The sequence below is a fragment of the Eleginops maclovinus genome, chromosome 6 (assembly GCF_036324505.1).
Source record: "Eleginops maclovinus isolate JMC-PN-2008 ecotype Puerto Natales chromosome 6, JC_Emac_rtc_rv5, whole genome shotgun sequence".
Taxonomy (NCBI): domain Eukaryota; kingdom Metazoa; phylum Chordata; class Actinopteri; order Perciformes; family Eleginopidae; genus Eleginops; species Eleginops maclovinus.
Genome location: NC_086354.1, coordinates 20676612 through 20690809, shown reverse-complemented (window position 1 = coordinate 20690809; position 14198 = coordinate 20676612). Strand labels below are relative to the sequence as shown.

The following is a 14198-nucleotide window of genomic DNA, read 5'->3' as shown; positions in this document are numbered from 1 at the left end:
ATCATTCATATACTGTCACTTTCACCCCCCCCCCCCATAAAGGAAGAAGAGGAGAAGCTGAGCCTGGACGACAACATCCTGCTAGAGGAGGACTACGAGGCGGGGTACGAGGCCGAGGAGGATGAGGAGGAGGACGAGGAGCTGGAGGAGGAGGAAGAGGAGGAAGAGGAGGAGGAAGCAAAGGAGAGCACCAAGATGAAGATCCTGCGCCACGTAGCCGAGGTGGCGTCCAAAGTGAAGGAGATTATCGGGAACCTGATCACGACTGCAGGGAAGGTGGTGGTCACCATCCTGTTGGGCATGACAGGTGAGCGGCTACGGGGGATGAAGAGTGAATCTGTGTGTCATCTTACAGCATCACAGTTAGAATGTTGTTAGAAATCAGTGTGACACTCTCAAGTGTGCTTCGGGTTTGATTTGCAGAATGTAGTTAAGAAATACAAGCGCTTTTCCACAGGCAGCTGTTTGCTCTCATCAGCTGTGCTATGAAACTAAAATCATGGGTGTTTGAAAAATGAAACATACTTTAGAGATGGTTCCCAAACTTTTGACAAATAAGGCAATGTGTGACCTTACACGGTCTTAATGTAATAAGATGTCAATTAAATGTTTTATTTAGATTAAGATGACTACTTTTTTGTTTGAGTCTTGAGGATTTTAAGTTGCCACTAATTCAAAATAGAAAAGAATACAGTGTGTTTTTATTTCCGAGTCCAGAACTCCATCCTCGAAACCATTGCTTTATGCTGTGCTCCCCTATTCTCTTCCTAAAATAATGGTGTATAAGCACAAAGTGTAAATGGGAGAAGGCACCAGTTTAATGGATTACAAACACATGTGAGTCAAACAGTATCTATTGTTTATATACATGTGAGGTGTGAGCGCTGTAGGGTCGAGGAAATTACGTCAACATTTAAGTTAGCATTTTTCAAATTTAACAATTGACCTCCAAAGTGTTGTGTTTTATTTATAGCAAAAACTGATGAATAACAACCATCCTGATCAGTCTTCTGATATGTGTTTATCCTTGCAGGTATCATGCTGCCCTCGTTGACCTCGGCTGTGTACTTCTTCATCTTCCTCTTCCTGTGCACCTGGTGGTCTCTCTGCCGGACCTTCGAGACGCTCATCTTCAGCTGCATGTGCGTCCTCATGGCCATCTTCAGCGCCGGACACATCATCGTCCTCTACCTCTACCAGTTCCAGTTGTTCCAGGAGTCCATCCCCGCTGACAATGTTACTGTGTAAGTTTTTAAATCTTTAACTTTGTGGCATTTGTTTTGAACCTAACAATAAAAAACCCTACTTTTTATATCAGTCGAAATGAACAAAAATCTTGTTTCAGCTCTGTTTGTTAAGATGCAGTTAATCTAGATTTTGATTATTTGACGTCCGTTCTGCCCACAGAAAGGGATGAGTCATTCATTTTAAAAACAAATTCTGCTAAACAACAATGAGTGATGGCTCAATTTAGACACAAATTGCAATATATGGACTTGACGCCCACTAGATCCCCTTTCTCTTTGATAAATCGTTGACGTTGTATCCCTCTAGTTAAACAGCACACGCCCAAACTAATGCTCCGTGCTAATGTGAAAGTAAAATGATGTGATGACAGCGCACAGCGGCCAGCGCTCCTTCCACTCAAATGTATTTATAACGCCCAGGGCAAATTTGTTTAAACGATAATAAATATTTAGTATTGCTACAAACAAGAAGGCAGAGAAATAAGCAAACCCAGCTTGAGGGCAGATATATCAAACTCCTACTCACAGCACATCAATATCAACAGCAGAGCTTTTAGGCTCTTCAACCAGTGATGTTTTATTATGCATGAGATGGAGACAATCAGCTGTCTGTGGCCGCAGCGGTGAAGCGCTGTGGTCGGAGCTCAGCCACAGCGTTGCACATCTTGCCAGCATGCGTTAGTCACTGCTGTAATGAATACAAACTCTGTAGCAGAAAGTTCCTCCGGTCTCTAAGCTCACTCTGTTTGACTGACAACCTGGAATGTAAAGAATGCTGTTTATTTGCTAATTACTAAAAAACACACATTAAGACCACCACCACCCTGGATGATTCACAAAACAGGGATTATCTGAAGGAGGATCATTGAGCCAGTCCAGATGCCTATTAATACTAATAAGTGTATCATATATCCCTATTATGCTAATATGTTTTATGCTGTATAGCTTTTATTTTCACATTCTTACTGAGCCAAAGTCAGTCATAACGCTTTATTGACAACAATCCTCTGAATGTTACATCATGGTTAAAGGCAGAGAATGATAATATTTAATCTAAATTCCTTCTGAATCTGAATCTGCATCAAATCACTCACTGATGTTATGTAAAATGTAATCTACAAAAATGTCAGAAAGGCCCATCCCACCGTATTAAAACTAAACTAATGACTGCTATTATGCAGACAAAAGCATTACAAATGTTGGGGTTGAATATAAAACGGTTAATAACTTCCAAACAAAAATACAATCAAGTGCAAACGGCTAAAACACATGCAGATGATATAAAAAACAGAACATACGTGAAATATGCCACGTTGCTGTTCAGTCATTTTGCACACTGTTGTCACGGGGTCAAATTCACAATACACTTCCATAATAACCTCTTTTATTCCTGATCTTGTTTGACAGGTAGTAGAGCTTTGTTCCTTTATTTATGACTGTCTTGTTCTGCCTGTCACTTGGTCCCAGATAAATGAGTTTGAGCGGAGAGGGACGATACTTCTAACTAGTTACTTTTGATTTATTTACACAGGTTTAGCGACCACAAAAGCCGCACAATTCTTTTGTGAATTTGCCCCTCAGAGTAGCTTTTGTCTCAGAGTAGCTTTTGTCTTGCTGCCCTTGGTGTTGCAGGGTTTTATTGATCTCACAGTTTCTCATTTGAAAGCTGTGCTGCTGTGTGTCAGGACCGAGGCTATTTACAGCTATGTATAGCTGAGGCTGCCTTGAACAAACCCCGCTCCCTGCCCATCCTTCTCCTGGGTCAGATGGCAGATAAGGTGTGATTACAGACACTGCATTGATGGACGTCTTGTTAGGAAACTCATTAGAATGAATGGACCCCTCTAACACCACCTGCACAGTCATTAATAGTTTGTTTAAACTGTGCAGGCTGGGCTAACTATACAGTGGCAGCAGTATTCACATCATTGGTTTCAAATTAATGGCTCAACATATAAAAAGATACAAAAAAATACACTTCAAGGCTTTTAAAAATCCCTCAAGTTAGCAAAATTGACATCTTCACCTTTTAGGATTCTCAAAAGTTGGATATTTTCCCACTTCACGCTTCTAACAATACTTACAGCTTGTAAAATACTCTATTTTATCTATACAGGGACTGAAATATCATTTAGGCTTGTAAAATGCTAAATACTTTCACCCGTTTGGTGAAGAAATTCTGTAAATTGTAATCTTTTCAGGACTTTAAATGTCTGGAAAGTAAAATGCTAGAATGTCACTTCCCCCTATAGGGCTCTAAAATCTTGAAATGAGACAAAAGAAAGGTAAACCCGCAGCTCATAATCCGTAACCACACTCAGTCCCTGATGGACATTTCTTCATGTTAAAGGGTCATGAGGTCAGAAGGTTGGGAACCATTAATGGACAGTAAATACGACTAAACATCTAAATAATCACCCAAATTAAGACCCTAAGCAGCTCCATTTGCTTCATTAAGTAAACGGCAGTAAATATGGGACTCTGAGTCTTCTTTGATTGCTCATTACACGCACAAGCCACCTATTTAATCATCTGAGGTCTGCCCTCATGTGTTCATGTTGACTTTCCGCAGCGTTGAGGTATTTCTGTCTCTCGCTGTGTGAAAACTGAGGCCTACTTTGATGAAAAAAAGTAACACGCACTCCTCTGATCCTGCCTGTTTCCTCTCTGCACCGCCACCCTCAGACAGTCTTTATTTAACCGTTGTCAACAGCACATAGAAAACAACAACACTAAACCCTGTTCATGACAACAATGTTAAAATAATGAGGCAAATACATAAAAAACATTCACTTACATGACATTACTTAAGTTGAAGTAAATACAGGAATATAGTAAAAAATAACAAATAAATACAAAAACATAATAATAAAAAATAATACAATTAATAATTATAATAAAAAAATATTAAAGAATATTAAATAATATAATATATAAAAACATAATAATAATAAAATACAAAGAATAATTACAATAAAAAATAAAACAAAAATACAAATAATAATAGTAGTATTTTTATATATGTATAAACATTTTCCTCGCTGTCCAAAGCTTAAGACATATCCTGGTTTTCCATAAAATGCATAAAAGTCTCCCAGATAGAATCAGACAGTCTGAGGGAAACTCTTATGGTCGTAAATACGTGTAGCTACTATTGGACAATAGTCCCCCTCAGTGCCGCCCTAATTGTGCTTGTTGACAGTAACTTGGCCTTGCTGTCGGCCGGGTGTCGAGTGAGGCTGTTGAGAGGCCTGGCTTCCACTCCACTTCCTGCCTCTCCTCCTTACAATGGAAGTCCCCAGTCATGTGACAAGTGGGCTTTCCCCCCCGGTTGCAACAAGAAACCGGTCAGGAAGTGTGATGGGGTCAGAGGGGCGCGTCCACTCCTCCACATGGCACAGATAAAAAGAGACTCGGGAGGCGTCTAGATCTGTGTGGCTGTCGCTGGGATACGTCAGCAGACTTCCTGTGGAGTACATGATCTTTGTTTTGCTCAGAGGAAGAGGAGTGAAACATATAGCATCCTTTGTGGGACACACAGAAGCTGAGCGTCAGTGCTGTTTCACAGATTCCAAGGTTAGAGAGTGGAAGGAAATTTGACTTACAGGAATGTCATCAACAGAATAGTGGAGACTATTTGAAGTGGAGTTGTTGCAGGTACTTATATATAGTCAGTGTGTAGATAACCATCTGCATGCCCTACAGTTGGAGAAACATACAGCAGATATGGACTGAAAGTGAAGCAATGTACGGCTTTGGACAGGTGCTGCAGAAAACATATTAATTCCATGTCATTACAATTTCATCTTTTGCCAAGTTATACTCAAAGATCCTGATTTTATAACTCAAATCCTGGCAATGGTTCCAGTCCTCATACGTCTGTCTCTCTGTTTCTCTCTCTGTCTCTGCAGAGTATTTGGCATCTCCCCCATTATCCAGACCGACTGCTCCTACACGTGGAAGCTCATCGTGCACCCGGAGCGTAAGTGGTACCACTTTGTCAATCCCATCATGCTGCTGCTCCTCTACTACACCCTGGCCACGCTCATCCGCCTCTGGCTGCAGGAACCCATCGATCAGCTGACGGTGAGACAGAAATGCAATGAGAGTGTTTCAGTTCACAGCTTTGTGACATTTACAGGAAGATGTGTCCGCTAATCGGTCACGCAGGTTAATTGTATTACAGTGTGAATGAAAAGCAAGTGGCAGATTTTTGAACCTTAGCAGTTTACACAAACCATTAAGAAAAACTGAAAATATAACAGCTTGGATGAGATTTTTGTGGTGCCCTTTTCTGGTTTAAGTCATCAGATTGATTCTCCTGATTGGATTTACACTATTGTTCGTTTATAATATGTAAAAGTATGTCAGGCAGCCTCAAGACTTCTAACAAATTTCTCTTCTCTTTCCTTTACTCAAATCTTTGCTAAAGTATTCCATATTCAACGGCTCTATTGTCATAGGCACAGCAGCTACAGTATAGGTATCGCTTCTAGGCGTACGCTGCTTTTACAATGCAAAATAGAATACAGTATATAGGACATAAAACAGTACAATTAAAATAAATAACAATGAAAAAATAAAACTAGTGGAAGAATAATAATTAATAAAAAATGAGAAAAATAAATCAATACAATAAGCTAAATGCTTATTGCAGATAATATTGTAAGTGGCCAGGTAAAAGCAGGAGTCTATTCAACACACCACACCTCCACACGGCTCCTCACTAGATCCAGACAGCAGACTGAAATAGAACCAGATTAGATTAAATGGGCAGCCAGGTGGCCTCGCGATCAGAGAAACTTTATTGATGGAAGATTTCAGGACGGTCGATCGCTGTCCGCCGTCGCTCAGGTGATATCTGGCACACCGCTGGTCTAATTTTGACAAAGCGTGAGGGCAGAATGCATCCCAGCATGATGTGGGGGACATGTTCCCGTTAAGTTACGACTCCAAGGTCCACATTTCATACACCTTTCATACGATAAGTGCAGTTCACGGTGGTTCAAAGAAGACAGTTGACATCTCTTAAAATACTCACAGAAAATGCATATATCACATAGAATACAGTTTCCAGTAAAAGACATAAAAACAAACTTCAAATTGCATAGAAAAGAAACATCGACACAAAATCAGGTGACAGCTTAAAGTGCACCGGAGAGCATATCAATTAGACTCACCGTTGTAAATGACGAACTCTGTATCAAAGATATGAAGTCAGATTGATATTTTCATTTAAAACTGGAGTCCAGTAATCTTTACCCAAAACATCTTATTAATAGGCGCTAAAATCGTACTATAACCAAACCAAAAAACACAACCAAGGTCTAGGCATTGAAAATAAATCACTTTCAAAACAATATTCAGGATCCCATATGTACATGTAAAGATGTTTCCCTTGGTGTCTTCATTCGACCTGTTCTTACGAACCATCGACAGATTTATTTTTGAACTTCCTCCCAGTAGAACAAATAGAAGACAGAATCTCTAATTCTTGTTTTGAACAAAAAAAGAAACCCCAAAGGTTATTTGAGGTTAAAATGAAAGCACTAGTCCAGTTAACAAATAAAACCGGTTAACTGTTTTGTTTATGGACACCTGACACACTTAAAAATAGGTACTTTAATCTAATAGGTTCAAGAGATCATCTAAAGACGATTAAAAGCAATACATACAAAAATAAAACTGGTGATTTATCAATTAAAGACTTACTGCAGGAGCTGTTCTAAAACTATAAAATAATGTTAACCTCTGAATGACTCGAGGTAGAAATGACAAAACACGCTCTCAAAAAGTGTGTTTTGCTGATTATTCAGAGCAATTGCTGCATTATTTCTGAGAAGACAGTCTCTGTTTTGTAATATTTTAAATGTTTTCAATTTCATTTTGTGTGGCACACTCATCAAATTCAATTCACCTCTTTGAGTATCAGCAGAAATCGATTAGATAAATCAGAACGTGGGTACATAAAACCGAAATGATCTCCATAGGGATGCATCTAATGATTATTTCCATGAGTTTATCCTGCCAAATATTTTCTGGATTTCTGGATTAATTAGCCTATTAAAATGTCAGATAATTGTGAAAAATGTCCATCCAAGTGACTCTACTCAAAGCTCTTGAAATGCAAATCACATGTAATGTAGGAACTGTCATGAATGTCGCTCCTGACCTCGTCTTCCTTCACCTCGCGGCTCGAGGGTCCATCGCCTCTGTCTGTAATGGAGTTATAGATCAGTGTTTTTATAGAGGGGTCAATACTTCCCTGTAAACCTGTGGGGCCGTATGCATTATTGATCTTTCCACAAAGGGGTGTGTGAGAGTGTGTGCGTTTTAACCTTACACTTACACTTTAGATGACTCTAATAATAAAACATAATTGCAACATCACTCAGGAGCTGACAGGTTTGTTTGGCAGTGAAAACGCCACATACTGATGGAGCTTATCTTCAGAAAGACAAAATGAGAGACAGCATGCATTGTTACGGTTTCCTTATTAATCTGTCCGCAGTCTGAAAACAGAGATAAGCACAAGTCAATCACACAAAAGTGTCGAGATAATGGTTTAGTTTTACAGTTAAAGGGGCTCTGTTATTCTTTTTGGGTGTTTTCCCTTTCCTATAGGGTGTTACATAGGTTTGTGTGCATGTAAATGGTCTGCAAAGGCTACAATCCCTGTGTTTGCCTAAAACGCCTCCTTTGGACTCCTTTGTTTTCCCAATACATGGTGACATCACTATGTAACACTCACGCTTCTATTGGCTAGCATTCCAACACATTGTACGTGGTGTCAACATGTAAAATGAACACAATAGGGTCCCTTTAAGACTTGGACTATGCAGTTTGAGTTTATTGATAAAGGATTTTTTCTGCTTGCCATTTTATTTTATCTCTAAGAAACACATTTAGCAGCAAAGCCAGAGTGAGAACCACAGACAGAACTTCAATAATGCAAAGTGGATTTCTCCTCCAGGCGAAAATGACAGAGTAGGAATGGATTTTAATGAATTAAATTCAGATTTCAGCGAGCATTATGATACGTAATTAAGAAAATCATAGACTAAAAAAGGTGTTGACAACAAGACATGTTTATCTGATATTGAGCCCTTACCCAAAATGTACAATTCGCCCCATTTCTGTAATTTTTTGGGCCATGTCTTGTTTATAAGAACACCCTTACGTGTCTGTCTTTTTTTATTTAATGGTACTGACCTTTTAAAATTCCTTCAACACAAACTGCACTTCCTAGTTAAAAGATGGATTTTCTTTCCAATTTGAAGTTAACAAGAAAACAAGTCTTGAAAGCGAAATATCTTGCAAGTGATTAGCTTTTTAAACACATTTATTTTGTATTTGCTGATGTTTATACACCAAGACACTCCTGAGGTGATGCTGTTGGTTGTGGATAAAATACTAAAGGTCACCCATCTCCCCCTCAGATACGGCAAGCCTACACTGTGAAGGGTTTTCAAAACGCGCTGATTAAAATATCTTGAAAGCAGGAGACTGAGCTCAGCGTCCAGTGGAGGAAAGATATTTATCATCCAAACTGTCTATCTTTGTTTTTTCAGGACGACAAGGAAGATGATATGTGTGAGGAGGAAGATCTGGATGGAAACACAACGAATAACGGGGCCAACAGGAAGAGGCAGCTGTGGTGGGAAACACGCCAAGGCACAGATGAGAAAAACGTACGTCAGGATTATCACACACACGACTAATAGAGTGTTGGTTACTGGACAGGTCATGAACTAACCATCTTTTAGTTAGGATATCATTGTCATTAATCCAACAGCCTTGAAAATATCATGAATAGCTTGTAGGAATCGTTTGTTTAAACTTCTTGAGTGCTCGACTTCTTTCATCAGCATTTCCTGCCAATTAAAAACCTTTCCCTCTTACAACTGATAACTAATTTTGACCTGGAATATTTTGGTTTCGTTCAGATTTATTATTTGTTTAATCTGTATAGTTTCCTTTGAAAAAAATATAGCAGGAAAAGTAATAGAAAATAAATGTAATGTATAAAGATAATATATTATAATAACAAATTGAAAACAAATGAGGAAAATAAGAAAAATATAAATGAATGCAGAAAATAAATTCACACTCCAGCAAATAAATATAATGAAAAAACAGTAATAATAATAGAACTAAATAAATAATAATAAAATACTTCATTATAATTAAAATAATAAATAAATAATAATAAAATACATCATTATAATTAAAATAATATAACTAAATAAATAATAATAAAATACTTCATTATAATTAAAATAATAAATAAATAATAATTACATTAATTATAACAATAATATTACTAATATTAATAATAGTAGTGATTATAATAATACAAGTCATATTTATTGCATATACATAAAGTTATACTTTAAACTCAAGCTTTAGTCGCAAATTATTCTTTCAATCTTACATCTTGTTATACCCGAGCCTTCACTTCCATCAAAACCTCATTCCTGGAAAGATTTCAGCTGGAAACGCTCAGACACTTTCTGACCTTGTTCCTGTATGAAGGTCGGTAGTCTGTCTCCACCGGCCACCTCCCGAGGTATAAAAGCTTTTAGGGTGTGCAGACGGAGAGGAGTGATGCGCTGGATTTACAGAGTAATTCTGCTGGACTTAGTTCCTGCATATCAGCGACTATAAAGAGCAAGGAGGCCTTTGACTTCAGCAGCTCTTCGATAACACACCTTGCCTTGTATGCTCTTTTTTCTTCTCCTCCTCCTAGCTCCTCTCCACCCAGGATGGCTTCAGTACAACCGAGGTGGGGGCTGCTCTGGATGTGTCTAAAATCTGTGCATCTTTATCCCCTTTAACCCTCAGTCTTGCTGCAAGAAAAGGAATCACTGCAAAGTGCTTTTCACACTGCACCCTCTAAAAAAAGGGTTATCATTCATTGTGTTTAGAAGTTTATGTTGACCTCTTTTCCAGCTGTGTTCGTAACGGCTAGACTGTGGTGCTACGACTGTTCATTTGTAATCATAAAGCCCCTTTGCTCATGTGCCTCTGAGATGGAAACATGGAAAATGTCAGGAAGTTATTATAATAAAAAGTAATTTGATTTGGTTTATTTTCGATGTTCTTAACAATAAATGCTGTGCATCAGAATAGATTGCTGCAGGGATGACAGATTTTAGTAGGCTAACGGGGATGTTAGCATCACCCTGGATCCCAGTATGGTTTCTCCATTGGATAATTGAAACCTCCATGTTTTGTTTAGGAGGATCATCTATGCCAATGAACCCAACTTTTATGATTTTTAAAGCTTCAATGCAATTGGAAGAAGTAAAAAGCTAATGTTGGGCTTAAAACAAATTACACCACGGTCACATGGCGTCCCTACCACAAAGCTAGCTGATTGCTACAGTAGCAGCCACCTTTTTCTTTTTTACGATTCTTAATTGATTCTGTACTAGCAAGGTAACTAGAAAGGTATTTCATTTCGTAGAACAGAACGTGAGAATCTCTTGAGCTTTCGTAAACCACAGACCGAAGTGCAAAAATGCTTACTCATTACCAGACTTTATGAATCGTGATTTTGTCTGAAGCACCACAAACAACTTTTAAAGTCTGTAGCTCGTATTTCTCATGTTTCCAAAAGCTTAGAAATGTAGAGTTGATATCCAAGTTACACCGTTTTGACTTTCATCTTATAAAAAGGTTGTTTGCACTATGTGTTGAAAGGCAGGTTGTGTCTGGTTAAATGAAAGAAGTGTGCAGTTTGAAAAGCAGAAGAAATCCCTGTTCCGCCCTACAAAGACAAAGTGTAGGGACTAAGCTGCTAACACTTAACTTATCTGAAATTAACAAACTCATGTCCAGTTCGTGGATCATTTGATCGCATACTGTAAAGCAGTTACTCCTATTGCCTTTGTGGGGCAGAACGCAGTACAGTCAAGTGACCCCATAGTAAACCTGTTCTCTCAGTTAAAGAAGTGTATTTGTAATGTTTGACGATGATCCACAGGCTGTTCCCACCTCAAACGGGACGTCCTTTGAGTTCGTCACCACTGAGAATGGACCGGTCTGCCTGGACCTGTATTCCACCCCACAGTATAAAATGGACCAGCCCAGTGATGGTACAGGTGAGCTGTTTCCCGCTTCTGTCTTCTCTTTAAAAACTGAATGATGTAAAATGAGTAGTGGAACTTCTGGAGATGGAATACAAAATGATACAGGTTGTTTGGATACAGCAAGAAGTCTTTGTGGTTAATTTCATTTTCACATCAATCTTAGTTAGGATTATGTTGCTGAGACAGACTCCGGGACCGACATCTAGAAACGTATCTTAAAAAGACAGTTTAATTTATGCAAAACTCACATTTCATAAGGCATCCCGGTTTCTATAAGGGTTACATTATGCTTTTAAGAGCCTTTATGCTTTTTTTATATAAAGATTTTGTATTCTGTCTTAATAATTGTGCTTTTAAGAATAACTGTGTCAGAAATCATTGCATTTTCCTGCAAGAGACACTTCATTGTTTGATTGCGCAACATTTAAAAGTCTTGACACTTGTACTTGCACCTTGTCACAACTGAATTCACAGAATCATCTTAAAGGGGCCACTCACTGATTATACAGATCACAGTCAAATTACTGGCACTCATCAGGCCGTGAACACAGCTGCTTAATGTCTTCTGTTACTGAGTAGCTTGGTGAAGTTGTTTTGGTCTTGCTTTTTTATTAAGATGGCAATGTCTATCTTTTCACACATACTGCAACTAGTTGATGAATGACCATTAACCTTTGCAAGACAGGGCACATTTATCTATATAGATCATTTTAACACAAGGCAATACAAACTAAAAATACAAACATTTTTAGAAACATTACTAGCATTAAGATCTAGTGCAGCATAAACACAGGATACAATCACATTTAAAAACAGTCTTTCAAAAGCCAAGAGAATTAAATAAAATAGAACAAGGCAGACATACAATTCAAGAATAAAGGTTACAGTGCAGTGTGAGATGAGTCTTCAGCCTGGATTTCTAAGTAGTTAGTGCTGCGGCGGACCTATAGCTCTCTGGTAATTTTTTTCAGAGATATGGAGCATAATAATATGAAGACATACATTCATGATTTGGACTCTTCTTTTTGAAATGTGTGTCTTGAAATTGTCCCTAAGTTTATACGTGTAAGCTCAACACTGAATCACTGCAGTTTCCCACGTAACTCAATAATGTAACCGAGCACCGTAAGTATTCTAACAGTGAGTTGTGTTTCTGTGTCCAACCAGAGAAGAAGGAGGAGTGTGTGTATGAGGTGTCTATTCCCCTGGAGGAGTCGGAGCATGAAGGAGGTGATGAGGAGTCTAAGATGAAGAAAAGAGGAGTCGGTGCGATGGTCAAAATCTTCCAGTTTGTCATGAAACAGAGCTACATCTGTGCTCTCATAGCCATGATGGTGAGTAATGCATCCCACAGATGGTGAAACGTAGGAGCTACAGAAGCAGGCTTGTGCTGCATTAATGTCAGGATGTCGGGAAGGAAAACATTCAATATTACTTTTAGTTTGTGAATTTAAAAGCTCTTGCAAAGATGACTATAAAAGTCAGAATCATCCTCCTGTGTTCATACATGCACATTAAACTACAGTGCAATGCAAGCCTGTGGAGCTGCTGGCAAGAAAAAGCATAAAACATAATTGTATTTATCACCTGGATCAATAAAAGTAAAACACATGCACGATAATGCTCTAAGTTCACAGACAGATTATTAGACAGGTTAGGTGTCCCCTAGGCAGACCCTTCTTTTGAAATTACAGCTAACATTTCACCTTGGGAAGTCACAAACAAAAAGAAAATGACCCAAAAGATGTGTATTTGAATCTGTGGCTCTTGTTCTTATATGGAAGGGATGAGAGCCCTTTATATCTCTGTGTCCAGGGGCCCGTGTTTCATAATCTGAATATCTCTGAGTAGCCAAACTTGTGCTGACAGATATGACATGTACGTCTATGTTATGATGTGCCAATCTTGTGTAATCAAACGGGGTGAAAACTGCACGAACTGCTCGTCCCTTATCAGCCGCATCGTTCTAACAGTAAGTTAAATGTTGTGTTCTTCAGGCGTGGAGCATCACTTACGTCAGCTGGCTGACGTTCGTCTTCCTCATGTGGTCCTGCATGCTGTGGATGGTGAGGGACCGGAGGCGCTACGCCATGCTGTCCTCGCCCTTCATGGTCGCGTACGGAAACCTGGTGATAAGTCTGCAGTACATCTGGAGTTTTGAGAACATGGATCCGGACAAATACTCGGGTTTCTTTGTCAGGAAGAAAAATCCTTTCCACTCACTTTCATCCAAGGTTTGGGAGTTTAAATAACACTTATTTTGACAGTGCCAATTATTTCCGTATAAGACCACATATTGAATGACAACCTCTGATGTTCAAGGAGTTATAATGCAACAAATTCACTCTGTATGTAGCTTATGGGATGTACTGTAAAAAACTGGTTCTCTCTAGTAATCAATTTACTAGATCAGTGGGCAGTCTTAAAATGTCCTCCTCAAAAGCAGTCAGTCAGACTTGCAGTGGGAGTTTTATTACCATCATACTACAGGTTTATTATAGGGTGCTTGTGTAATGATGCAAATATATATCACACTCTTTTTAAGGGTTAAAGTGTCAAGTGTATGCAACACATGCCTGAAAGTTTAGCAACTCAAGTTCGATTGTATATATATATTTCCTCTATGTTGTTTTGACCACACATATTGTGCTCCTAACACAGTAAGGTTAATTATTTGGTTTCTGTTTGTCTGAACTTTTTATTTGCTGTGTGCAGATCATGTGTCTGCTGACCTTTTGGCTGCTGCTGAGACAAACGCTCACAGAGAGACGGGAAAAACAAAATGAAGAAAGTGCCAGTCTGTCAGACGTCCATGTGGACGATGAGAAGAAGAAGGGTAAACCCCTGGCTCTTATTT

At 38.8% G+C, this 14198-nt stretch overlaps 1 protein-coding gene across 3 annotated transcripts in view; it reads left to right on the top strand.

Moving 5' to 3' along the window:
- Nucleotides 1–14198, top strand: part of LOC134866537 (piezo-type mechanosensitive ion channel component 2) — a 76036-nt gene that overhangs the window by 23320 nt on the left and 38518 nt on the right. For all 3 annotated transcript variants that reach the window (XM_063886754.1, XM_063886753.1, XM_063886752.1), the window contains exons 6-13: nucleotides 43–307; nucleotides 1034–1244; nucleotides 5159–5333; nucleotides 8819–8938; nucleotides 11236–11353; nucleotides 12509–12675; nucleotides 13339–13575; nucleotides 14057–14177. In XM_063886754.1, coding sequence (XP_063742824.1) covers nucleotides 43–307; nucleotides 1034–1244; nucleotides 5159–5333; nucleotides 8819–8938; nucleotides 11236–11353; nucleotides 12509–12675; nucleotides 13339–13575; nucleotides 14057–14177 — 1414 coding nt within the window. The remainder of the gene's footprint in view (nucleotides 1–42; nucleotides 308–1033; nucleotides 1245–5158; nucleotides 5334–8818; nucleotides 8939–11235; nucleotides 11354–12508; nucleotides 12676–13338; nucleotides 13576–14056; nucleotides 14178–14198) is intronic.